General features: G+C 41.5%; 5 protein-coding genes and 1 long non-coding RNA gene across 12 annotated transcripts; 3 read left to right on the plus strand and 3 right to left on the minus strand.

Moving 5' to 3' along the window:
* Window positions 1-653: 653 nt before the first annotated feature.
* LOC117588984 (nucleosome-remodeling factor subunit NURF301) lies at window positions 654-13632 on the plus strand. Of its 5 annotated transcripts, XM_034280579.1 has the most exons (14): window positions 654-763; window positions 1306-1729; window positions 2215-6138; window positions 6224-6607; window positions 6683-7000; window positions 7066-7565; window positions 7632-8508; window positions 8570-8700; window positions 11408-11660; window positions 11716-12262; window positions 12313-12456; window positions 12520-12883; window positions 12946-13030; window positions 13086-13632. In XM_034280579.1, exons 2-14 carry the CDS (start codon window positions 1438-1440, stop codon window positions 13289-13291), a joined length of 8025 nt encoding a protein of 2674 aa, XP_034136470.1. In that variant the 5' UTR covers window positions 654-763; window positions 1306-1437; the 3' UTR covers window positions 13292-13632. The 5 variants fall into 5 exon arrangements, with proteins under 5 accessions (XP_034136470.1, XP_034136468.1, XP_034136471.1 ...); XM_034280577.1 differs by having other exon boundaries at window positions 7066-8508; XM_034280578.1 differs by lacking the exon at window positions 654-763 and adding an exon at window positions 986-1199 and having other exon boundaries at window positions 7066-8508.
* Window positions 13633-14259: 627 nt separating this feature from the next.
* On the plus strand, window positions 14260-15254 carry LOC117589000. The gene is made up of 2 exons (XM_034280611.1): window positions 14260-14404; window positions 14462-15254. Exons 1-2 carry the CDS (start codon window positions 14365-14367, stop codon window positions 15046-15048), a joined length of 627 nt encoding a protein of 208 aa, XP_034136502.1. The 5' UTR covers window positions 14260-14364; the 3' UTR covers window positions 15049-15254.
* A 431-nt stretch (window positions 15255-15685) lies between these two features.
* Window positions 15686-22303, minus strand: LOC117589009. 2 transcript variants are annotated; one of them, XR_004574184.1, is made up of 4 exons: window positions 22198-22303; window positions 21273-21453; window positions 16961-20711; window positions 15686-16897 (listed from the first exon to the last, which is right to left on the minus strand). It is a non-coding gene; the product is annotated as an uncharacterized LOC117589009 (long non-coding RNA). The 2 variants fall into 2 exon arrangements; XR_004574185.1 differs by having other exon boundaries at window positions 15917-15928; window positions 16286-20711.
* Window positions 21580-22180, minus strand: LOC117589005. The gene has a single exon (XM_034280620.1). The coding sequence runs from the start codon at window positions 22119-22121 to the stop codon at window positions 21633-21635; it is 489 nt and encodes a 162-aa protein (XP_034136511.1). The 5' UTR covers window positions 22122-22180; the 3' UTR covers window positions 21580-21632.
* Window positions 22304-22792: 489 nt separating the features above from the next.
* On the plus strand, window positions 22793-26891 carry LOC117588988 (transient receptor potential channel pyrexia). Of its 2 annotated transcripts, XM_034280585.1 has the most exons (10): window positions 22798-22979; window positions 23099-23302; window positions 23394-23643; window positions 23696-23951; window positions 24114-24403; window positions 24483-24751; window positions 24811-24886; window positions 24972-25549; window positions 25619-25772; window positions 25841-26891. In XM_034280585.1, exons 2-10 carry the CDS (start codon window positions 23276-23278, stop codon window positions 26815-26817), a joined length of 2877 nt encoding a protein of 958 aa, XP_034136476.1. In that variant the 5' UTR covers window positions 22798-22979; window positions 23099-23275; the 3' UTR covers window positions 26818-26891. The 2 variants fall into 2 exon arrangements, with proteins under 2 accessions (XP_034136478.1, XP_034136476.1); XM_034280587.1 differs by having other exon boundaries at window positions 22793-23302; window positions 25816-25927.
* LOC117589008 lies at window positions 26843-27456 on the minus strand. The gene is made up of 2 exons (XM_034280630.1): window positions 27293-27456; window positions 26843-27230 (listed from the first exon to the last, which is right to left on the minus strand). Exons 1-2 carry the CDS (start codon window positions 27321-27323, stop codon window positions 26923-26925), a joined length of 339 nt encoding a protein of 112 aa, XP_034136521.1. The 5' UTR covers window positions 27324-27456; the 3' UTR covers window positions 26843-26922.
* Window positions 27457-27476: the final 20 nt, after the last annotated feature.

The following is a 27476-nucleotide window of genomic DNA, read 5'->3' on the forward strand; positions in this document are numbered from 1 at the left end:
AAACCCTATTACCATTTCATTCTAATTTACGTGATAAGGCGAATATGAATTCCTGGATATAAGAAAATTAAAGAACATACAGTAAAGAACATACACGTTTCAAAAACTTAAAAAACAGCACTTGTAGTTTTAACCGTTAAGAACCCAGCCGTATACACTTAGCAACCGAACATGCTCTTACGCCAAAAAAAATAAATGTATATGTTTTTAAAAGAACACAACCTTTCACTTCACTGAATTGTTCCGTTATATTGACGCCATTGTCCGTATCAAAAGAAAAACCTTTTGCAGCACTGGGCAGTGCACGATGCCATCGATGTATCGATAATGAAAAAATAAGTCAAAAATCTAGCCAATGGGCGAACCGCCCCATCCACAAAATCACATTCAAATAAACGAATATAATGGCTTGACGGACAAAATACATACATTGCGAAAATAAGTGGTACCGATGATATAATAATACTCCGCAATTCTTGGGGCTGCGAAATGCATCGGGTAGTAAAAATCCACTCCAATACTGGAAAAGCAATATTATTGAGTTTTTTTAATTGTATAGCACTCAATCTGTTTGTTTTTTTGTAAATATTTACGTATTCTTCAATGAAAATATCGATATTTTAACTAGCAGCCCTGTGGGCAACCATTCATATACTAGTCCCAAAACCGACCGACAGACGTCGCTTGCGACATTTACAAATGAAAGAGCTCCTGTGATTGGCCGACTGTACACCGTACACCCTCTCCAAGTGAACTATGTTAGGTAAAAGATAATTTCGCTCGCTCGAAAGGTCTAAAATTGTAACATGTTGTGTTAAATATAATTAATATATGCCCAAACTGTGTATATTACATTTTAATGTTAGTGCCGAATGTGTAGTTTTTTGTTGAAATGAATAGAATTTTCATCATTTATAAATGGCGGACAATGTGCGTTGGCTTTATTTCCTCGCACACACACAAACTCATTTCGTTGTGCTGCTGTTCAGTGCGTGTGCAGTCCATATTATAAATTGAGAATGTGGTTGCATACAAACGCACTTTTAATATATTAAGCCTAGTCTAACAAACATTATATTTTGGCGGGTGATATTAAAGTATAAATAAAAATGTGTACAACGCGTAAACAAAGTGAAACAAGAAGAATTAGCAGCTTTGAACCTGATCGATTTTTCTCGCATATCCAATTGAATATATGTGTATGTTTGGATGTGTTCGTAGACGGATGGGCTGCGAAGAGTGATAAATGTACACAATACATCGGTAGCAATTTTCATTAAATGAATTATTTCTCGTTATACTTAGATCTAATGTGCAATTCCTACACGGAAAAACGGAACCATATTTGAGCAAAATTCAGAAGCACCCATAGAAAAGACAGTTATTAAGATTGTGTGTATTTGATAGCCTTAGCCAGGCAAAAACCAAACCACAAAAATGAGCGGTCGTGGGAGCCGTAAGCGTGGTCGACCGCCAAAGACGTCAAATGAGCGAACTTCATCTGGACGTTTTAGTTATCAATTGCTCAAAAAGCCGAAATATCTGAGCGAAGGAAAATCGCAGGCAAGCACACCATCAGCTTCGCGCGGCATTTCCCCACAAAGCGATGAGTGCAGTCGCAGCAGCCATAACAATAACAGCCGTGGGAACCGTGGAAGCACCGCTAAGAGGGGACGCGGGCGCAAGTCAAATGTGCAACCAAATACCAGCCACTATTCTGGAAGAAAAGGTGAGTTTAAGAAATGTTTATATTCAACGTTTAAAATGTATGTGCAAGTAAAAACATTTTACAGCAAAAGTGCGCACGTAGTAATTTTCCCGATTGACTTGAACCTATTTATGTTTACTATATTTAATTAATACATTTTTTACTTGATAATCTTAAAATCAATATATCTGAATGCATAAACAAAATTATGTTGCACGACGATTGCTGATAAGATTTACTTTAGGTTATTTAAATGGAAATAGTTGTGTTGCCACTGTATCAAGATCACATAAACATTTAAAATGTGTGTCGAAAATGACAAACAAAAGTAGAGAACACAATTTTGACATCGGATATTTCTTATCCCATTTAAAATCAAATTGATTACACTCCAAAAATAAAAAAAACAAATATAAAATGTTAAAATTGCACTCAAGCAAACGCTTGAAAGGTAAATGCCTAACAAATTACGTTTTTTAATGTACCTACCTTGTTTGTTCCTACAGGGTACGAGTCTGAATATCACTATGGGTCAGATTTTGGAGATTCTGATGACGATAAATCTGATAATGAGGATGACATATTACTTACCCCCAGCGATGATGAAAGCTTAGATGCAGGCAATGAGAGTGAGTCGGAATTTTCCGTGTGCAGCTTTACCCAAAATGGAGTTGGTCGGCCACCACGTCCGCCCAGTCCGGATCCAATTTGGCTTCAAGAAGGCCGGGAATATGCTCCTCTTGATCTGCCGGATTCATCAGAAGATTTGTCTATTGCAAATGCACACGTTTTGCGCGCCCTCAGCATTTATGAAGTACTGCGACGTTTTCGTCACTTGGTTCGTCTCTCACCCTTTCGCTTTGAAGACTTCTGTGCAGCTTTAACTTGCGACGAGCAGAGTGCACTTTTGACGGATGTACATATAATGTTGCTAAAGGCGATCTTACGAGAAGAGGATGTTCAGGGCACGCATTTTGGGCCTTTAGATCAAAAGGATACGGTAAACATAAGTCTGTACCTAATTGATGCCATTACTTGGCCAGAAGTTTTGCGCAGCTATGTGGAAAGTGACAAGACATTTGACCGTCAGGTTTATGATATATTGAGTCGGACTGAATATCCGTACACCGGCATTGAAAACCGTCTTGGCGTGCTCCAGTTCTTGGCAGATCAGTTTTTGACAGCCAATTCTATTCGCGATGTAATGCTTCAGGAGGGACCCATTCATTACGATGACCATTGCCGTGTTTGCCATCGACTTGGAGATTTGCTCTGCTGCGAAACCTGCCCTGCAGTCTATCATTTGGAATGTGTTGATCCCCCAATGAGTGATGTCCCCACTGAGGATTGGCAGTGTGGATTATGTCGCTCGCACAAGGTCAGTGGTGTTATTGACTGTGTGTTGCCACAAGAAAAGCATGGTGTGTTAATACGACATGATAGCTTAGGAGTTGATCGTCATGGACGCAGATATTGGTTTATTGCACGCCGAATTTTTATCGAAGATCAAATGGATTCCAGTTGTTGGTACTACAGTACAACATATAAGTTAAAACTTCTTCTTCACCGATTAGATTCTGAAGAACTGGAGACTCGGCTGCACGCTCAGCTAACAGAGCGCTGGGAAGAAATCGAGCGTCAGATGATATTGACGGAGTCCATAACCAATGAGCACAAGCATACCAAGCGGAGCTTAATAGATATAGAGCAAGAGGCTACGAAAGAAATACTCGAAAAAGAGACGATTTGCGGTTCAACTGATGATGTCGAACCTAAATCCGATGACCAATTGTCAGAAGCAGCGAAAAAGTCTGATGAAAGTAAAATGGTTACGCGTCAGAAATCCAACCAACTAAACAATGGCACGCTTTATTTTAAACTTGGCATGGAACAAGGATTCAAAAACTATGTCAACCAGTACGCAACGAATCCAATAGCCCTTAACAAGCCACAGCGTAATGAGGAACGAGACAAACGACGCCATCTCTCACACAAGTTTTCACTTACAACAGCTTCCGACTTCAAATGGATTGGTATTACTATGGGAACACCAGATAATATGGTTACAACGCTTAGACAGACATTGATAAACTTTGAATCCAATATAACACCTCCGTTTTTAAATCCAAATTGGCAAGTTAATAAGAAAGTCTGGAACACTGCTGTTATGAATGCACGACACGCAGCTGATTTTGCGACTGTTTTGCTACTTTTTCAATCGTCTTTAAAAAGTGTAGTTTTTGCTAATGTATGGCATGAACAACTTGGCCATAGAGCCTTGCAACGCATCACTAGCGCTGAACGCGAAGAACGAAAAAAGTTGGAGAAGCGAGAGAAGCGCGAACGCGACGATGAGGAAGAACGTAATCGACTAGCGTTTAACTACATCAAATATTCTTTGGGTCTGAAGCATCAAGTGTGGAAGCAAAAAGGAGAAGAATATCGTGTACATGGTCAGTGGGGTTGGCAATGGCTTTCCAGCAGTCGACGCTGCGGAATTCGGGCCAGACGAGCTTATCCCCGGTTGCATAGTAGGGTTTTTGTGCACTATACTATGGGAGCTCAGAATGACGTTGACGAAGTTGTCTTGGTCGATCCACGTACCAAACGTTTCATGCAACAGTGCGAGTCGAACAGTCTTGATGGTCAGATGTCACCTTATTTACCGCAGGAGTATACAAACGTTAAAGTTGTCGAAGATGTTAACAAGTGTGTTAAAGGTATCATCGATGTTAGCAAAGCTCTGAACGACCCAGGACGTCTTTACTATCCGAGACTTGCTCGTAAATGCTGGGTAGACGATCTACTGGAGCGACGAAAGAAATTGGCCAAAGTCGAGGAGCAACTTTCTACGAAAAGTGGAACAGATGTGAAGCCCATTGCTATACCATCGCCCAGTAATGTTACAGCCAACAACAAACATACCTACTTGGAAAAGTGTCTGCTACGTCTTACAGAAGTGTCAACAAAGGGAGGGTCAGCAAACGTCAACTTTGAGCTCGTTAACTCGTTGGCTAAGCAAATTCAAACAGTACGTTTACAGTTCAGTCAGCTAAATCGATTTGCCAAGACTTTTCGTTGCTACACGAAGGAGTGTAACACAAACTCAAATGCTGTATCTCAAATCACACAAAATACTTGCTACTCACCCTTGTGTCTTCAGAAAGCTCGTGCAAAAAAAGAGCTTCTGTTGCTACTGCGAAAGGCACACACCGCGGGAAATGGATCTAAAGAAACAGTGGCCGCTATCTTAGGTGCTGTTAAGAAGCCGTCTATTCTTGAACAGAAGTTGACTGAAGGCAAAAGGGAAACAAATCAGCTTTCAGTAGATGAATCGGATGATACAAAATCAGCGGAAACAGAAGCACCACTTGACCTGCTTCAAGATTGGGAACAAGCTCGAGCGCATTCTGTGGCTTTTACTGACGCGCTCTTAAGCGATTGCTTGCTGATTGAGACGGATTTTCCTAATAATGCCAGAGTTAAAAAAGAAGAGGATCTGCTCCCAGGAACCAACACAACAGCTGATTCTAGCACGCAAGACTCGGACAAAATGGATTTTATTGAAAGTATGGACGTTTGCAGCAATGTTGAAATCGAGAGTACCGAAGATTCTATAGTTACGGCGATAAATACCTCGTGTTTAGATGCCAGCGCTGAGGACATAGACATGAGACTCGGATCACGTCGGAAACGTTTCCAAAAATCTAAAAAGGCCTATATAGGAACCAAGGATGTATTGGATCACACTCTGGACAAAGATATACCTCTCAAACAAAATCGCCGATTCCGTATCAGTTCTCGTCCGGTTAAGCGTGACTGTTGTACTAAATATGAGCGAGAGTATTTTGAGAACGGAAAGGAGCGTGTCTATAGTACGACTTCACCGCGCGGTCGTGTTTATCTTATCAATGATTGGTCCAAGCTATATGACCAACCTGTTAAAAGTGAGGATAAAACTACAATTTTAAAAAAGGCCACGTATGCAAGATACCCTCTTATTTCAAATTTTCTTACGCACAAAAAGAAGCGCAGTTTATTGGTATTACCGCGCTACGAACTGCGGAAACTGGCGCGACTTGGGGGAAGGTCAGCCACAAACGGTTTCCACCACGGTGCCAAGAATAACACTATTTGGCAATACCAGTGCTCGCGTCCCCTATTCAGAACGTGTTGGTCTTATCGCACGTGTAATGCCACAACGCTATCCTGCATTGCCCTTCAACTACGAATACTGTGGTCCTGTCTTCGGTGGGACGACATGATAGCCAAGCCGCCGTCGACCGATGGCAAACATCAGGTGACATCGGAAACTGAAATTGTCACTCTAGAATTGTTGAAACTTCGTCATGCAGGTCGTTATGGCGAAAAAACTAGCTATTTGCGGCGAAAAGTTGTCATTCCACTTGAGATGCCAAAGACCATCAGAGGTTAGTAAAACTCATATAATTTTGTTTGCTTACATGTACATACATGTGTATTTTTATATTTTGTTTTTTTTGTCCACACGTCCAGAGGTCACATCAATACGCTCTGGATTACGAAAACGGAAACGTGCGGAGTCTCCACAGCCAACCGAACCACAAATAAGCGAGGAATGGGTCGATGAAGATAAACTTGAATTATGGGAAATTAAATTTATTGGTGAAAAACAAGAAAAGGCCCGCCTGTCAACAGTGACTCGGTCTGTGGCATCGCGGCAACTAGAGTCAAGCGGTGGCAACAGTCCAAGTACCTCTACTAATGGAAATCCAGGTGGTGCTGGTCGTGTTCAGCTGGCCCCAAAGCCAAACGAAGATGTTAAAGAAAAAATGGAACAACAATTAAAGCTACAAAGAGCAGCGCATCAACAACGGAAAGTCATCGGCACAGGCGACCTAGCTAGGTCCGGAACTCCAGGTAAGTCATTAGCTCGAAACTATACATACATATGTATGTACACACAAAAACTTCATCGTATTTTATTGTTTACAGTTAAAGGCCAGATTATTGGCAGTAGACGCGTAATTGTTAAAAATGCAGATGGCACTACACGAATCATTCAGCAGGCAGTCACACAAGTAGCCCGAGCTGCACCAGTAACCTCCTCGTCAGCAGCAGCTTCACAAACAGTGCAAAACACATCTACCACACAATCCACTCAATCTGCACCCACCCCACATAAGGTACAAATCATACGTGGACCGGATGGTAAAGTAAGTGTAAGGGGCTTAAACCCTGGACAGCAACTAGTACAAATGCCGGATGGAAAACTACACGTATTGACAACTTCATCAAATTCAGCAACTCTAGGTGAGTTAATTTAAATACAATTTAAGGATTTTAGGAAAAGCACTAAATCGCATTCATAATTATAGGAGGCAAAGGCAAGGTATTACCCATAAAATCTCTACCTACACCATCATCCACAGCCGTGACGTCAACGTCTTCTGCTGCTGTAGCATCAGCAGCTCCGATAATTAAACAAATGGCCGTAAAGCACGTCGCAAAACCTACCGGGGCACAATCTATAGCTTCACAGAGGGTTGCCTTACCTCTCGCGCAAATCAAAAACAAGATGCTATTGGCTCAACAGCAACAAGCATCAGCAGCAACATCATCGCCACCAGTACAGAAAATTGTGTCAAAAGTTGTCAACTCAAGTTCCCCTGGACAAAATATGCAACAAGTATTTGTTCAGCCTGGTTCTAAGTTGGTAGTTGGGCAAAACGCTCAAGGACAAAAAGTTATCATATCTGCTTCTGCACAGTCAGGCACATCCGCAGTGCAACAGCAGCACATTGTTCAAACTCAAGCCCTTCCACAGCAAATTCAACAGGCACCACAGCAGCAATCTCAGCAAATGGCGATCAACCAGGTGGGCAGTCAACCAACACAAAAAGTAATCCAACAAATAGTTAACACAAGTAATGTCCAACAACAGATAGTGATAGGGGGGCAACGCATCATACTGAGCCCCGGTCAGACTATTGTTACTCAGCGAAATGTACCGCAAAGTCAAGCATTGCAAATGGTCCAGCAACAAATTCAAACCCAGCAGCAGCAACAACAACAACAGCATATTGTGCAGCCGCAGCAACAATATGTTGTTCAATCGAATCAAGTTGTTCAATCGCCTACCACACAAACTAAATTAGTTAAACAGCTTGTAGTACATCAACAAACCCAACAAACAGTGGAAGAAAAAGTCCCAATCAACACCACCAATGAGGCCAATGAAACTGCTACCCAGCAAGTGCTCGTGCCTAATTCGACTCTGGCTCAACAGCTGGCACAGGGAAAGTTACAAGTGGCTACTGTCAATGGACAACAAGTAATCGTCAAGCCTTTGGGAAACAATCAGGCGCAAATAGTTGCACATATTAAACACCAAGGGGATGGTAACGCACACATCGTTACCAACAATACTGCACCAGCAGTGCCCCAAGAAAGTCCGCAGAGCTCACCAGTCAAACATTCACAGCAGCCATCTCTAACGTCCCACAGCCCACAACAAGTTATTGTTCAGCAACAGCAAATTGCACAACAGTGTAGCTATGATACTGCTGCTTCTTCAATACCCCAACAGCATGTAGCGCCTTCAACTGTCCAACCAGGGCAGACACAACAGCAACCCATGAGTGTTGAAGAAAGTCTTCTTCAAAATCAACCGCCGGGCACAGTTATAAAATGCGTTACAGCGCAAGTATTGCAAACTGAGCACGGGCCACGTATTGTGTTGCAAGGCTTAGTAGGTAACGATTTTACGGCTCAACAACTACAGCTGGTCCAAACCCAGGTTAAGCAACAGCTTATGAAAGGTCAGTAACATTTATCTATACATACTGTTACATAAACATAAACTGTTAACATGGTTTTTAGCCCAAGAATCTAATGGCAAACTAGGAGTCCTAGGCCCAACAAAAATATACTTGGCCGTGCAGCCGGAGGCAACAGCTCAATCACAACCACCTCCACTTACCCCAGTACACCAGTCGACTACACATCAACAAGTGAGTAGTTTCTAATTACAAATTTAATTCGAAAATGGGAAGAAAACAATAGAGCAGGACTTTAAAGGGTACTACATATGCTGCCTTATTAAACAGCGCCAGTTGAACGGCTTTTCTAAATAATATTTAAGTTATGTTTTATTTTGTTCAAAACCAGACAGGCATGTTGCTGCTTTCCTTGCATTTTTTATACGTTTTTGTTCAAAAATTTTAATTTGTTTGTTTGTTTTTATTTTTCTTTGAGCGTTGGCCAATATTTTTTTGAACTTTCGTTTCTTAATGTGTATACATTCCTAAGTATTTAACATTATAAGTCATTTATCTGCTTTGTATTTTACTAAGTACAGCAACAAAGACTTTCTTTAAAATATCTACAAAGGCTTAATTTTGCAACACAAGTTATTCGTCAACAATTATCCAGAAATGAAACTCGATATACAGAACTATTTTATATTATTTAGTACCATTATATTTGACTTATTTATTTGATTTACTTAAGAATCTTGAACATGTAATTAGTTTAATAAATGTGAATACGTTATTAGTTTTAAGCAAACTATTAGCTAGTAGGAAGTAGCGTCAAATGAGAAAGCACACACAACAAAGTTAGTGAGAAAATATTCAGACTGTCACCTAATGTTTTACACCATGGCAAAAGTATTAGACACAACGCAACTGCGATTAGATTTTCTTGCCTGGAGACATTTGGTTTCTAAAAATACAACATATATTACTTGTAAAATGTAAAGCGCTTTTTGCAATAAAACCTATTATGCAAACCAAAATGATTGTGACCAGATATGTTTTTTTCGTACAAATAATTTTAGTAAAATAAAAGCCTTTTGTGCGCTTATCCCTTTTTCTGGTATTGATTCAGAATACAAGAATTTACATACATCTTTGACACGTTCAATCTATAACTATAAAATGACCTATTAAAAAAATCCCTTCTTTTGAAAGCAAGAAAGAGAGAGCTGCTAACTTTAAAATTTCAATAGTATTTGAGCATGCTATTAAAATACTTATAAACTATAATATTGAGTTTAAAATGTTGCCAATCCAGTGACGGGTTCCACGGTTCCCACGATTCAATTGTTGTAGCATTCATCATTGCAACAGAGGTCAATTCGTTTTTTTACGTTTTCTGAATTAACATAGGCATCGAATTGTGTATACATTTTGTATTAAGCTCAATTTCATAAAGATGTAAATTAACATTCATCCATTTTTTTAATTGGATCCAATGTACACTTTCTTGCTTTTAATATTTTAGACCCTCGCACCCGGAGTACTTCATTTTTACGAATGTAATACTATAAGCGCGTATTAATAGATACGAAATTCCCTAATATCCTTGTCCTTTTAACACATAAAAGTTGAAACATTTGTGAATTTTTGTTTCTGAATTAGTTGGATGATTATTTGCAAATTGGCCTTTGTGTTGACAAAAAGCGCATGCTTCATGTATTTACGAGTATATGAAGGCACATACTTGTTAAACAAAACCTGTAACTCAATGTAAGAAAAGCAACAACAGAAATTTAACAGAATATGAATATTAATCAGAAATCAGTTGAATTTGAGTACAAAAATTGAGGATCGCAACAAATTATTCGACATCATTATTTCAATGGCCAAATTAAAATTCCATTCAAATTAAAATACAATCAGTATACAAATTGCTGAAGAGATTAACCCTATACACAGAGTTTTAGTTGGCTGACATTTAAAATATTTGTAATCAGAAGCACGATTCGTCTTCTAAAATAAAAAAAATGGCAATTAAAAAGACGACCATTCCTTATAAGCGAAGGAGCTATCGTCACGATTGAGCTAGTATTCTTATGATATCCTTCGAAATGAACACAAAGGCTTAACCATATTTATAATCATCTCATCTAAATCGAAACGAAATTTTACACTTGTCCAAGCAAAAACATTAACACGTGAAAATGTATACCCTACAATACTAACTGCCATATCCACCGTAAACATAGCAAATTAGACCTTTGCCACAATTTTCATTATAATTTTAAACCAAACCAAACCAAGCTTAAATACTATCCTCCTATCTTTGTAATAAAACAAAATTTCAATACCCTCAAAATAAAAATCATGCTTCCACTGCTTAAAACGTTTATAACCATGCCTTAATGTCGCGTGTCAACAACTACAACTCCTAACATCGTGTTAATCTCTTCGCCAACCACAACAACAACTCAACTTTAATAACAAACATTAAAAGGTTGCCTGGAATAAGTACTACAACTGATCTCTGATTAAAGACAGGTAGGTGTCTGTCAACACATTCTAGTAAATTAATAATGCATAAGTAAGCTATGAACAAGATTTTTGATTTTTATATTGAATAATTACCTTGAATTTTGGTAACAATTAGGTTGGTGGAGGCGTATTAAGAGTTGGCTCATTGAATACAAACTTAATATCTCAAGATGATGATGACGATGAAATTATCGTCGTCTGCAGTCCACATCAAGAAAGGGCAATCACTTCCCACCATGAAGAAACTCAAGGTAGCAAAATGCGTACTGATTCACACAGCCACACCAACAGTAGTTGTGCGCCGATTCAGAAAGAAAATCAATTAAACGTTAAAAATCTAGTTATAGTTGAAGATCAAGAAAATAATGAACAGAATTTCTTGAAAAAATATCAAAATGAAGACCTTACACGATGTTCGTTACAGCCCAACATCGACAATGACACCATCGGGCCAATCATTATAAACAAAGCGATAGACACTGGAAATGAGTTGAAGCACACTATTTGTGCCCAAACTGATACATCTAATATTAAAATTAACACTCAATCTATTGGAGTCTCTGCGCTGATAGAGCACGACGAAAAATCAATCCATATTAACAAAACAACTGTGGAAAAAGGCGTAGAGGAAAATCAAAATGAAAACTTTGTAATCACTAGTGGTTATATACAAGAGTGTAAGTATTCCATCAATATTAAATAAATTTCGGTCCTTTATGAATTCTCTTTCAGCCATTACAAACGCACTTAAGCAAGGTAATCTAAGTCCAGAACTAGAAGAAAAGTTGGTTAACATGCGCAAGCAACAGGAACAACGAAATATACAAAGTGTGGATGATGAGGATTTGTCGCCTAGAGGAAGTGTTATTGAGGACACATTTACTTCAAATCGACGAAGCATGTTGGAGCTTCAACAAAATAACGATGATCTTGATTGGAAAACTAGAACTTCTACAAAACGACCAAATGCTATGACAACAAGCAGTCAATTTAATCGAATTCTCAAAAAAAGTCGCAATCAGAAAGAATGTATAGTAGACATCAGTGAACAGAAACAATCCAAGTTAGAAAGGCACAAAGAATTGCTTAAAAAAAGTATCCTTCGTAAACGATCATTATTAGAGCGGAATTTACAAAATGAAATACGGGAAGAAGTCCAGACAAAAGTTCAAAGACATGTGCGATCCTTTAGCGTCGTCTCACCAGAAGAGCATAGTGAAAATGAAAGAGGACACATATTTTCTGATCGTCGCGAGGATCAAAATATTGAACAAATGCGGTAAGTGTAAAAAAAATGCCGCAATCATATCTAATTTGTTATTCTTTTAGATGTGTCAAAGTTAACACCAGTCGAAATCTAAGAGAAGAATCATTTGCAAACAATAGCAGACATGCCGTCGGAAGGCCTAAGAAGTTGACAAGGAAACAAGAAAAGTTGTATTGCATTTGTCGTACACCTTATGACGATACAAAGTATGCTTAACTTATTTAAACATTTTATTTTTTATTTAATTTTTGTATTTTTTGTACACTTAGGTTTTATGTAGGCTGTGACCTGTGCAGCAATTGGTTTCATGGTGATTGTGTTAAAATCACTGAGGAAGCTTCTAAAAAACTTTCTGAATTCATTTGCGTTGAGTGCCAAAAAGCACGGGAAACTGAAGAACTTTTTTGCAGTTGTCGCCAACCATACGATGATTCACAATTTTATATTTGCTGCGATAAATGTCAGGGTTGGTTCCATGGCCGTTGTGTCGGTATACTGCAGAGTGAAGCTGAGTTTATAGATGAGTACGTATGCCCTGAGTGTCAGCGAAAGACAGATGCGAACGCAGCCAATATGAAAATCCTTTCATCCGGTGAAACTAACGAGCTAAAGGAGTTAATTAAGCAAATACAGGTAATAAAATGACTAATATTCTAAGTATGTGAATTTAATTGTTATACAACACCAACTATTAGTCGCACAAAAGTGCTTGGCCGTTTATGGAGCCGGTTGATCCGGACGAAGCGCCTGACTATTACATAGTCATTAAAGAACCAATGGGTAAGTTGAATAAATTACTTATGTAACAACACTACTACAATACTATTCCACGAAGATCTCAAACGGATGGAAACCAAACTCGAATCAAAAGCGTACACCAAACTCGCCGACTTCATTGGCGATATGACAAAAATTTTTGACAACTGCCGCTACTACAACCCAAAAGAATCGTCCTTTTACAAGTGTGCTGAAGCGCTGGAATCATATTTTGTGCATAAACTTAAAAGCTTTCGCGAAAATGTGTTTGGTCAACGTAATTAGTAAAAGCATTAACTAAGCTATTCAGCCTTAAGTTAAAAGAGTTTTGATATAAAAGTATCAAATTTTTCAAGCATAAATATTGTTAATTTCATTTATTTTTTTTTAAAAGTACGTTTGTTATAATTTAAATTTTTCATTATATAACAATGTCACCTTTAACTAAAATTGAAATATGTAAATACTATTTATTATGTAAGCTCAAAGTAAAGTAATGTAAATAAATATTATAATTGAGGTCATAATTAGTTAAGACATCTGAATAATTTGCAGAAAACACCTCAGTAATATCACCTTGTACAAAGAATTCAATTGTAAATAAATAACGCATGCATTTGTCTTTATATTGATCTGATTGACATACCGTAGAATTAAACACCTTATGCTAAGTTGTAAAAATAGATGCTTATTCCTAATAATAAATTCCGCATTTTTCTGTACTTGATTACTTTATGTAATCAAAAAATCATCAGGCTCCTGCTACCATAGTTAGTAAAACATATTCAGTTCCGTGCCGGGAGGTATTCTTGAAGCAAGGCCTCGCAGGGATCTGTATACTCAGTATACTCACCCTCGTACGCTCCTAACCGACTGGCACCATTCCTCAAAAGACGAATATAGTTCCGCTACTCACTCTCGTAGCAACCTGAAAGTGTACCGTCTAAACTGCTCTGATCACCCTTCGGGACCTTATGATTTCTAGGTTTAGATCTAGATCCTAGATTTAAATACTGTTAAACTGTCCAGAGCCATAGGACTATTGTGGCCCCGCCCCTATAAACCACGCCCCATTCTTAGGGGTGTAGTTATTCCCTAAATTTCAAGAATACATACATATGTCAATTATGCTACTATCCAAAGATTGAAGAAAATAGACAGATTTGTAGGGGATAAAAAATCGATTTCAATGACTATGAAAGAGTCAAAATGTAATGTTTTTATGAATACACAAACTTGTATGTACACAAGCTGATAACCTGGGGTTTCGCAAAATATATGTACATCATCGGCTATAAAAATCACTGAAATCCCTAGCAGCAGACAGTTCGACTCTAATTTTCTCAGCGAGCACACATATGAGGATGCCAGCATCTTATCAATTCGCATTGACCTTTGGTACGAAAATGCTTACGTTTGAGGTTTTTTTACTTCTAACATCTTCTTCTAACTCAGCTTTGGTACTTGGCCACGTCCAACTTCAAGGCATGGTTCTAGCTCGAGTCCTTACGCAAAAACATCAAAGATCGAACATGACTCGCATTACGCCAGCTCATACACACCTTGCGGGATCGAATCACACATTGTTTGGCCAAGTTGGTAGATTGAATTATACATCGAGTGCATCGTTTCCAAAAAATGTTACCCTACCCGCTCGGATAGAAAACCAAACGTGGACATCACAAAATTTTCAGCCTGACTTGGGAAAGTCCTCCCAGGCTCCTGTTCACAATCAAACATGGTTGTACACTCATAAGACCTACTACACTTCGGAACCTTTACATCATCTAAGTGGACTTCAGTCGAGCGAAGTTCCGAGACATGTTCCGTCTTCATCTATATGGGAAGGATCCCCATCCAGCACTTTTCTAGCGGACAATCATACTCGTGTCGGTAACTCATCATCCGGCTGGCATCACGTAGGGAGCTACCACAATAGCTCGTTGGCTTCTGTCGCCTCATCTCGCAATTTCACGAGTCTACCAATAGCACGAGGAGACAAGCCAAACCCCTCTAGTCCATACGCTAATCTGGTGTATTAAACCAAGACGACCCCCAAACCTTTCAAAACCCAAACCTTCAAACTAATAAGGCCACTATTATTTTAATTTTTTTCAAAAAACAATTTATTTCGCCACTCTCGTTGCAGCGTTGAATTAATTGGACCATCGGTATAAATATGTATGTTGGTTGCTTTCCGGTATTCCAGAAGTGTAAAATAAAATGTAATTGTGTAGAAATGATGAAATTTCCATAAAAGGGCTTTGTCAGGGGTGTGGGTTTTTTTTGGGACGGTGATCACGGCATCATCAAGTATATCAGCTTTGAACCATCAAATAAAGTATATTGTGATTTCCTAAGTTTACGTTGTGCCAATATTTTTGGAAAACCACCGATGATTCTAATCCGAAGAGGATCCCCCGCCGCCGTCAGATGCTCCCGTGCTGCAGTCCAGTTCTCCCCCGCCGCCGTCAGTAACCGCATCCCACGCCGCCGTCAATCCGCCCACAGTTCCCACGCCGCTGTCAATCTACCCTCAGTTCCCACGCCGCTGTCAATCCGCCATCCTTTCCCACGCCGCAGTCATAAACTGACCAGCTCCCACGCCGCTGAAGTCATCTGTATAAGTGCTTGCTGGTTCCCACGCCGCCGTCAAAATGTGTTCCCAGTTGCTTCAACTTTTCACGATCGAAAAAACAGTTCCCTAACGACCTTGCCTAAATGCCCTATTAGTCCCACGTAGCTTGACTGTTATCCCACGCCGCAGTCCTGAAGCTTGCATCCATCGCCGCCGTCGGAAATGTCACAATCATATTGAATCCCACGCTGCAGTCAATATCCAAAATTAATTCAACTTGCAATCCACGAAAAATCTCCTAATCTCCTCACAAGCAAAGTTGAGCGTCAAAGACATTAGTTAAGCTACTAGTAGCGAAACGATAATTTAATTCTACAGCCAACGGTAATGGCAATGACGATCACCGTGTCCAACTGCAGCAGTGCGAAGAAAAGGCAAATGTTGAAAAACGGTTTAAGCTTGACATCAGTTTAAAAGCAGAGTGTCAACAAGCCAGTGGTACGAAGAAGGAAATAACTTGTGCAGGTCGATGGAAGTGGTCAGAATAATGATTTTTGGCCAGCATCTGAGATCTCAGACCAGTTCCTATGCTGCTCCAGAAAGCGATAGCAGAAGCTATTGGCGATGTCGAATTGAACAGCAGGAGGCTCCCAGAAATATCTCAACCGGTTCTCGTAGCGAAAATTATCAATAGCGTGTACGGCTTCTTTTGAGTGCTCATAGGATGCGATTAGATGATTCAAAGAGCCCAATGAATATGCCTCGAAGTTAGTAGAAGGTCGAATGTATCAAAATATCGAAAAAGTATGTCCTCTGTACGCTGATCCCACTCCTCACTGTCATGGATCTCGCTCTAAAAGTCGTGGAAATGATCTCTGCGGCCACAACTGGTACGTCTAGGTGTAACATGGACAGCTCCCGAAGCCCTTGGGAAGGACGTCCGGATGCACTCTTCAGGGTAAGTCTGCTTTGGCTTTTAAATTTACATGTCACAATATAACATATCTTACATTTAAATAAAATTTTAAAGCAACATAACATTAACATTATCTACGCAGAGTATATAAAGACAACATAATATGATAGCTAACAATTTCATTACAAATGCAATGAGTATCACGAGTAGCTGTAATAATAACTTTGAAGGAAACTAAAACAAAGGAAGAGCGTGTTTAAGTTGCCTGTACCGCGGGCGCGTGTCTCTTGGATTCCCTTTGAGACCAAAGTGACGAGTTTGCAGGAAGGCGCGTCAATATATGTAAGTGGGCCAGGCCACAGCCCTGGATCTGGACCTGGTGGAACAATATTTCTGACTGAAATGGGGGTATTTGCCGTTCCAGGAAAGTGTATATACACCAACAACACTGCTATTATACCTTTAGGGCTTTGGGACCCTGCCTGCCGCTGTCGCTGTACATCGCATTGGATTCCCTTTACGATTGCTGTGCTGAAGAAATTAAGAGTTTTACCAGGAGCTCAACGGGGAGTTCGACTGTGATACCATCTCGCATTTGTTTCCCTTTTGCGGTATGTTGGATCGTCGAGCCAGGAGTTAAGGACTCAACTGGTAGAGCGTAGCATTGCAATTACTGGCTAGCTCGGTCTTCGAACACTAATCGCATTTGATTCCCTTTTGCGATGAATATGGGTACCTCTTATTCTGGACTACCTAGGGGAGGAAAGGACAAATGAAGCGACAGCCCGTTGCAAAGTGGTTTCATCTCTCCTGTGATCTGTAAGTCTGCGTACAGTTCATATAGGCTGTTTTTGCTGACCGATTTTGACAGTCTTGAACTGTGGCTGCTGCATTTCTTCTGTTTCGGATGCTTGAACACTAATCGCAATTGGTTCCCGTTTGCGATAAACGACTGGCTACACGTCGTTAGCTGCTGATCTGTCCGGATGTTATTCAAACAAACGCTGAAAGTGACGATTAATTAGCGACGACGACGCTAGGATGCCCGTAGCGTACTTGCAGGCAGCAGCCCTGTAACAACGACAACACATCAGCTCACTTCTTCAGCGAATGCTGGTGATGGTGCGGTGTAGCGGCTCTCGGTCCAAACGCATTTGTTTCCCTTTAGCGTGGACCGAACGCACATCTCTGTGCGGTGCCAATTGCATTACGTGCTTAGGCTAGCACATCGCTCGCAGGACTGTCTCCAGGTTGCTCTTGACGCCCATGCTTTGGACAGCGACAGGCGGCAGTCGGCTATCTTGAACTTGGCCTAGTCTAGTCCGAGCGTTGATTGTAAAAGACACAAGCGACCCATTTCGGGCAGACAACTTGCCTGTAATGTAGAAACGTTAAGTTTACATCTAATTTTAAAATAGGCGCCCGACGGTCTCGTTAGGTTGCTTGCGTTTTGTTGCTATACTCGATGTTCTCTCGATGTATTCTGCTCGTTTGGTGCATAGCATTATCATTAGCAGGCAGTTGTCGATGTGGCGGTAGCATGCTTGATTCGTAGAAGCCTAAATGGACTTGATGCATCGTTCTTGATTCCCTTTAACGATTTGCAGCAACAGAGCAATAGCCGCAGACTCAAGACTTGTTAAGAGCGGTGGGTAGAGCAACTGGTTACTGATTGGTTGCTCGTTAGCTTGTCCACTCCAAAGAAGATGCCTTTCGTTCGTTCCTACCTAGTCGATGCCCACAGGCAGATTCAACTGTGGAACATCGCTGCAAGAAGAGCAAAGGTAATTTAAAACCGCTCAAATTTCTCACTCTGTAAAGGGTCCTATGTGTCAAGGCAGGCAACCAGACAAACAAAGAGACAAACGGCTGTTTCTATAAAACACTCCATCCTTGCCACACCTTCTCCCAAGCCGTAAAACAGACCTGACCTTGCTGTTTTAGTTGATAGGAAGATTCTTCAATTCAATGCAAAGTCGACGTGTTGTATAGATGTGGATTTCGGTCGATTGAGTGTTGGTGTTATTGCTTTCAAGTTGGCATTTGATTCCCATTGCCTCAAGAAATTTTGCTTCATGTACACGGGTAGGTATTAAAAACAGGTGAAAGTGCACGTGTAAGTTTAGCTGTGTGGTCGGATCATCCCAAGCTCATTTTGCCGACTGGATATTTTAGATTGTAAGAAGCACTGTAATGAATACATTAATAAGAACCGATTTTCAGTGAGAAAGGAAACCTTTAGTAAGAACGCATATTTTCCGGGTCCCAACGAAGCGCTACTGTGACAAAAGACAGTATACATATGGCTCTGCCTGAAGCCTACTGCAACCACAACTCTACAAAAATAAAGAAAGATTTTGTTCCACACACTTAATATAATTTACATGTGCTGGGCGGACCACCCATCGAAGACTTGAGCGAAATTTCCTTGCAGCTTGTCATTTTTGGACAGTCCACCAATATGCGCAGGCACTGTTCAACTGCGGCACATTTCTACAAAATATGAAAGAAATGATTTCTATTGCAATGTCTTAGCTTTTGTAACTGTCCCGTGTCTGGATCTTCCACCACATCGGATACGTGACGGCGAAATGACTCCTGTCCGTCCATACGACGAATGCTTCGATTTCAGAATGATTCGGTATAGACACATAATGTCTATACATATATACAAGAACAAAATATCCGAAAACATGTGTGCCCATACCAATCTCAGAAGTGTCATTTCGTCGTTTTCGAAGGTGATACGTTTTCCCAGCTATCATTAGTTGATAGTTAAGCAGTAGGCTCTGTCTCAAAAAAGCTACATTCATTTGTGCTAAAAGAGAATTTGAAACAAAAGAAGTATTTTGTTCGAGTTTTGCTCAAAGACCAATATCACTTTGTTATTAATCCCAATGACTGCTGCTGCCGGGGACTTGTTGTAGGCTTTTGACACATTCAAAAAAGCAATTTAAATTGTCGCACTGACGCAGGTACCGCTCAACTGCCTCACATTGCTGGAAAAGTAAACGAAAGGTAATGCTTGATACCAGACTACAACTACAAGCTGAGTAACGTATGAGTTTGTATAAAAAATACAATATCTTAGTTGGATGGCAGCCGCTCTCCTGTTAAAGATATCCAAAATTTTGAGCGCGAATGGAGAGGAAACTTTGGTGGCACCAGACACTCACAGGAACAGTTCGACTGTGATGCATCGCTACAAATATTAAAATCGGTCTTACAATAGCCCAATGGTTAGGAAAGTAAAGAGTATGGAGTACGACAGGCTAGGGTCAACATATTATGTCAATTCATGGGTTAAAGAGCAGAGATCCAACGATTTTTACATTCCTAAGAGATTATGGAAGCTCCTCAATTGAAACAGGACGAGTGAGCGCGCAGCATACACTAAGAATGTCAATAAGACCGTTTGGCTACTGATGGCTGCAATTCAAGTGTTAATCAGAAGAAAAATCCCATACGGCTTACATGCGAGAATTCAATTAAAGTCCCTCAAGATCCGAAGATGACGATGTTGGCTGAAATGTAGAGTTTGAGTAGTTCCTTTGCGTTGCAGGGTTCGAAGACGTTTTGATGACTTGGGTGTTTAGTTTCTTGATGATTGCTGCTACTCCTTGGTATTGTTTCGCTGTAAATCTGTTCAAAAAGCAATATTTTTCGTTCGCAGCTGATATACCAAATACCGTGTATCTGTGTGGATGGGTGGGTGGTGGTCAGCGACTGCGAAGCGTTCTATGTAGAAATGTTGTGGTAGCCGGTGATGGCAGCACCGACAATGGCACGAGCTTCAAACACACGTAAGCTGATGAGCTAGAGCTGCTGCCGCTCGCAATGCCGCCTTTGTCCCCATTGTTCTTTGTCGGCTGCCTATAGCATTGGCATTTTCATGTCATGCAAGGGAGACTCGGTGGTGGTTGCTGCTGCTGCTCGCTGCTCCTGCGATCTGTGTAGAGTCGGCCATCGGCTGTTTTACGGAACTCGCTGCCAAGCGTTGAGGTTGGGAAAGACACGGACAGACGTGAAGACTCACTCAGTAACTCAATAACAAACCATCGTCGAACAGATGATCGACGTAACTTCTTTATAAGCCACTTTATGACATTTAAATTCAGATTTGGTTTCAACTTCAGGCTGTTGACGTTGTTGCTTGTTCAAGTATTCCATTCCTCCTCATCGTTGCCATTAACGTTTCGAGGAGCAGGAAACTGGAAGACAAAATCGATTATAGACAGTTTTTTATGAAAAACAGGAGAGAGGAGGGGTTTGCTTATCAACAAATTTGAGTGAATAATAAAGGCAACATTGATTTTAAAATTGATTGATTTGTAATACAATAGTTTTATTTTAAAATTTATCAAATATCAGTTCTGTATGCTTACTATGAGTATGTACATTTATATATTTAAGTTTTTGTTTCAAGTGGCTGCAGAATCATAACGTTGTGCCTATCTTTGTTGTTTGTCGCCACACATTCAATATGAATCAGCTGTATCTTTTTCACGTTTCTATCTTGCTGACGTAGCTGACAATTATTCAAAACAACAATCGGACAAAAAATTTCATTCCTCAAAATGGTGTACAGAAAATTCACACAAGCACGTTTGTGTGCGTGTGTGTAGCCCGAGTTTCTCTGTCTGTTGAAATTTCATGTCGTTCGTTTAGTTTCGCCTATCAACTCGTGTATAATGTTCACGCCTCTCAGTTTCATTAGAAAGTATGGATCTACATAACTTAAATAGGTGGTAATAGTATACTGATTTACAAACCGAGCGTGAATCCTGAACCAAAGCCTCTTTCTGGTGGCGTTCAGCATGGATTTCATTGAAGCAGCGGTAATGACTCACACCATTTCAGTGAATTGAAGGCCGTTTGCTCATCGTCTTCCCACACTCTTGCAATCCTTCATTATTTCATTACAATCTATAACAGCCTTGCACATGATTGCGACTGCAAATGAGAAATTGGGGTTTCGTAATAAAACTAATGTAACAAATGAAAAAATAAGTTTAAAGCAACATAGAAAAAAATATTTCGACAGATGAATCTCGAACATCGTGCCATTCTTTTCTTCCATTGCATGCATGTATGTATACACACAAATATGACTGCCATATATTTGTCTCTTTCTAACTGCTGACTGCAATGGCAGCACAGTTGTGTTGGTGGTTGTTGTTGTTCCTGTAGCTGCTGCTGCGGGTTCCGTTGTTGCTGGCGTTGTTGTTGGTGCTACTTAGGCTACGCATAAAATTGTCGAGGCCACTTAGCTCACTCCTCCACAAATTGTTTTCGATTTCACGCCGTTCACACTCTTCTGCTTTAGCCACTATTTTGGCATTGGCTTCGGAATCAGCGTCACTACCACAATGGGTTTTACCATGTGGAACAAACTTTGTTTGGATATCTAGCCATCGACTAAATCTTTCCTGTTGCTTTCTACGCAGCTCGTGCTCAGCGTGGAGTAGAGCCGTCGACAAAATGGCGTTTACGCGCAGGTCGCTGCCAGCACCTCGTAATTTGCGACGCATTTGAACGCGTTTTAAACGAAAGTTGCGCACCCAATCAGTTAATGTTTTGGGATTTGCTGCAGCGTCGCATTCGTCGTAGTATGCAACCATTTTAATGTTTTTTTTTTTTAATTTGTATATGCAAGTAATTAAAGAAAATTTATGTGGTATACACACACACACACACCTTTACTGCTGCCTAGATTCACGTACACAATTTGTATGACGAATCGCTGCAACGAACACCAGATAACTGTAACGAGCGAGGCAACCAGCGACCTTTTTATAGTTTTGCTCGCAGCAGGGAAACGTATTGCTACGCGACATCAGCATCTGTAGTACCTGCCAAAGACTCTATTTTTCAGCAGTGCCCTTGACGTGGAGGGTTAAAAGAAACTTGAAAGCAACCCTTTTCCAGGTAAAATGCGTGGATTTGAAGCTGAGTACCCGTGTTTTATGGTTAAGTTGGTTAATTAGATTTCAAAATTGCACCCCAATATTTCCAAGCAATTCAGACATCGGAATTAAGGGCTGCTGTTTATAAAGTATCGGAAAAACATACCTGGGCAGGGCCGCATCAACTTTTTGGCGATAGTATAGTTTGGACAACAATCGTTTTAAGAAATCTTGGCGCGTACTCATGAGTGAAACTTATATTTGAAAATATGCTAGTTGGCTGCAATGTGTGCATAAATATCTCAATGTCATCAAAGATTCATTTACAAATATACATACATATATATATGCACGATAACATGCGATCTGGATAGCATCGCAATTGAAGTCTCGAAAGGAACGTTCACTACACTTTCGCACCTCGCTGGCGCTGGTCACGGAAAAGAGAATAAATCCATTGACATACGAAAAACAAAGGCACGTCCGTGAATGTGAAAAATTAGCACACATTGCCAGTGGTGCGAGCGAGCAGTTGTATATTTTAAACAAACAAAATTGCTCATCACAGAATAGGTATCGAACGACGCCACCATATTCCTGCTGGACTTCATGATCTTACCAATAAGGGTCAGAAAATATGTCAAGGGTATAATTGCGTGCTCTGATTAATTGCCGATTTATTCATTCGTAAGAATAAATAGATGACCCCATGAGGCGTGCAGGGAGCGGCAGCAAAAACACCACATTGCCGACAGCTGGAGCCAGCCACACTCTCGTTTGGTCGGTCGGTCAGTCGAAATCGAACGTTTATTATTGTATTGTCAGCAAGAGTATAAACAAATAACAACTGACAGAAGTGGCCGAGAAAAATGGAGAACGTGCGCTTTTCGATAATCGTAAGTAGTGCCGAACTGCCATGCCAGTTCCTCCTCCCATTATAAAAGTACTCATATGTGCCTCAAACATCCGGATGGTTTGTTTTGGCAGGAAAATGATCTGAAATGGAACTCGGAAAGCGATCAGGTCGCCGACCAGGACGCGGACCTGCTCTTCGAGAAGAGTAGCGTTTCGAGTGAAGCCAACTTTGATGCGGACTTCAGCAAAGAGGTGCAAAAGATTTTCGACCGCCAGCAACAAACCCAGAACGTGTGGCGCCCGCAAGAAATTGATCGTACATTGTGTGCAATGCCCAATGGCCAGCACGTCGTTGATATGGTAAAAACGGGATGCATTTTGGGTAAGTTGCCCCTCGTTACTATTCATTCTAAATCTGACGGATCGCATCCAAGAACTCATTCCTGACTCCAGCGACTGCAATCTGGCTCTGATTTGCTCTTCAATATACGGGAGTGTTGAGAACATTATGCATCTGCTGAACCACTGTAATGCCGATCCCAATGCCACCGACAACAGGGGTCGCACACCCCTTCACTTTGCCTGCTTTCGAGGAAATGCTCCCATTGCCAAGGTACTGCTGGATCGCGGCTCCGATCCGAATCGTTGGGATGCTAGAAAGGAGGTTACGCCGCTGCATTGCGCTGCCAGGTCAGTTTCGGGTAGCGAGTGTAAATATTTATCGTACTGGTCTCATGGGCTGGTCTAACAACAAACATATTTTCCACTCAAATGCATCCTCTGTGCGTCTACTACTAACCTCCAAACACTGAGAGTGCCCACATGTGTATAATTAAAATGTTCTTGCCTCAGTTCCAAAAGCGTTGAGTGCATTCTCCTGCTGCTGCGGCGAAAGGCGAACATCAACATCGGTATCGAGAAGCTATCTGCCTTGCACTATGCCATAGATGGGAACGCCGTGGACTGCGTCGAAATCTTACTCAAGTACGGAGCAGATCCGAATACCCCTCAGGTGTACACCGAGACACCTCTGCATACGGCCAGTGCATTGGGTTACACCAAGTGCGTTCAATTACTCCTCAGCCACCATGCCGATGTTCGTTCGCAGTTTTATGAAGGAAAAGTCACGGCTTTGCACTTGGGTAAACGAATATCCCAGTTACCCCACAGGAATTTAGGACACATACATAATTGGATAACTGATAATTTTTTTAATTACAGCTGCAGAGAGCGACTACGTGGACTGCGCTCGACTCCTCTTGGAACACAAAGCAGATGTCGACTGCCGAAATGCCAGTCAACAAACGCCACTACATATAGCCTGTCTCACGCAGTCGATCGCTACAGTGCATCTCCTTATATCCTACGGCGCGAATGTGAACGCCACATACCGTGAGGGCAGAACGGCTCTGCACGCAGCCATCGTGAAGAAGTCCGATTGCCTCGACTGCTGCTACGCTTTATTGACCGCGGGTGCGGACGTTAATAAGGTGGGTAAGAATTTTCCACGATTACACCAATCACTGACGATGACCGAACGTGTTTACAGGCCGATCATTTCGGATTCACCCCACTCCACGCAGCAGCGTTTAATGAGTACAGCAACTGTGTCTTTGCGTTAATTGGCAAGTGAATTGGAAATTTTAATATTCTTCTCCCGCAAAATGGGAGAATACTAAGGCGCAAACTGACTCACTTTTCTTTCAACAGAACACGGAGCCGATGTCACCGCCCGCACCGATGGACGCGTCTCAGCGCTGTCGTTCATAGTGCGACGAACTCCCGAGATAATACCGAAACTAATGAACAAATTTAGCTCCTCGATCAAGGCCTACGATAATGAACTTGGAAATGTGGACTGCCAGATTTATCTTGACTTTCAACCCTTGGTTCCCAGCCGATCGATGGAGCGCGGCGAAACGGAGCTGCTTCTTGCATTAATAGAGGTCGGGCAAAAACGCATTTTAATGCACCCACTCTGCGAGACTTTTCTTTTTCTCAAGTGGCGCCGCATCCGCAAGTTCTTTCTTATGAGCCTGGCCTATCATACCATCTTCGTGCTTCTGTTCACCCTCTACGTGATTGGGGTGTTTGCGCGCTCTTGTAAGGACGGGGCAACTTGCATAGCACCAGGCTATGTTTCCACAATTTGCTACTTTGTAATCATTCTGAATTGTATTTTGCTCGGAAAGGAGTTGTTTCAGATGGCACACGGCCTCCACGGGTATGCAAAATACTGGGAGAACTGGCTTCAGTGGTCAATTGTATTTGGAGTGTTTCTCTGTGTGGTACGTGTCCTTTGGAGGTAATTACCTAGCTAATCGATTTACCCAGAAACCGCCCACTTATATTCCCAGTCGCCGGATATCGTGAGTACTGGTGACTTGAGGGCGGTCCCAATATGGCAGCATCATGTGGCCGCAGTGGTGATCCTTCTGGTCTGGCTGGAGCTGATGATGTTGGTTGGTCGCTTTCCCATATTTGGAATTTATGTTCAAATGTTTACCAAAGGTATGTAAATAACTTTACAATTTTCCTATAAGCCGCATAATAGGAACCCCCTTATATACTTAAATCAGTGGCTGTCAATTTTGGAAAGTTTATGTTGGCGTACATATGCCTCTTTGTGGCCTTCGGGCTAAGCTTTGCTGTGCTCTTTAATGATTACCCAGCCTTTGAGAACATAACATGGTCATTTCTGAAGACCATAACCATGATGTCCGGCGAGCTAGAGTTTGAAGACATTTTCTACGGTGACTATGCCGTAAAGTTCCCCGTCACCGCCCACATCATCTTCCTATCTTTTGTCCTGCTGGTCACTGTGATTCTAACCAACTTGATGGTGGGCTTGGCTGTCAGTGACATTCAAGGACTGCAAGTCAGTGCCTCACTGGACCGCCAGGTGAGACAGGCAGAGCTTGTATCGCGTCTAGAGAGTCTCTTCTTTTCGCGACTATTAAGGAATGCGCCAGCCCATTTGATCCAACTTTGCAAGCGAAGTGCCCTGTTGAGCACCTCTCGCGACAAGCTGCAGTTCGCCTTTCGACCCAACGATCCGCGTGATAACCAGTTGCCCGAAAACATCAAGCTAAATATATACAAACTGGTGGCAGAGAGACGTGACAGGAATCAGAGTCTACGGCGTCGTCAGTTCGAAAGCAACTACAATATCTTCAGTCGCAGTCTGCAGCGCCAGCAACAGTGCCCCCAGAGTCAGAGAGACGTGGCTGATAGAAACCAGAATAAGCCGTCACAGCAGCTCTCCCATTTGAACGAGCTACTGCGTCCGCGGTCCGCTACGAATGTTCCGCAACAGCTTCGACAGGAGCACGAGGTGACGGTCAACCTGAAGAACCACACAAATGCCCTGAGCGACGTACGAATCGAGGTGCAAGCAATCAAGGCTCAGCTGGTAGATCTAGTGACAAAATTCGAGGAGTTCTCAGAGAGCGCTACACGCAAATTAAACTACAGTGCCGACGAGCTCTGTCGCATGCGCCAGACTCAATCGATCCCCACGGACACGCATCTTCAAAGTCGCCATTACTACCGCTAAGTCTGGATGAGTGTCCACAGAACTGTTTCCAGTTTTACTTTCATATATGTACCATTAAAGAACATAAATAGTTAGGATTGCTATTGCTCCAGATTGCTTGAATGCCTAGCGAGAGCTGGTTAGCCATTTGTCATTGGCCTGATTCCAGACAAGCGTCTCATCATTTGGTTGCGGATCACTAGGTGCTATAAGTGTCCAAGTCTTCGTTTTCGGATTAAATGCAAAATTCTTCGAGTTGAGAGGCGGAGATGGAGCAGTTTGGGTCACAATAGGGGGACGAGTGATGGACACAATATTCGGATATGCGTTGGGGCTCCCATTTGGCAGGCTATTTATGTACTCCACCTGCGATTTGGGATTGTGGTCCACAGGCGCTGCCATCAGCCCGCCCTGACAGATCAATGCCACAAGAGCTGTAAGATCATATAAACGATGGGTGTTTGATTTCTACATAGATACTGAGTATCAGACTTACTGCAAATGTAGCACACACCGAACCACGACATTATTTCGAAATGAAGCAGCTACGTTAAAACGGCTTACTAAACAGACAAACGGCGCGATTGCGACTGCTCTATAAACTGAGACGGAGATAGCGCTTGAGTCGGGGTCGGCCTTTCACATGCAATACAATCGCAACATTTTATTTTATTTGCTTT

This window comes from Drosophila guanche, unplaced genomic scaffold (genome assembly GCF_900245975.1).
Source record: "Drosophila guanche unplaced genomic scaffold, DGUA_6, whole genome shotgun sequence".
Taxonomy (NCBI): Eukaryota; Metazoa; Arthropoda; class Insecta; order Diptera; family Drosophilidae; genus Drosophila; species Drosophila guanche.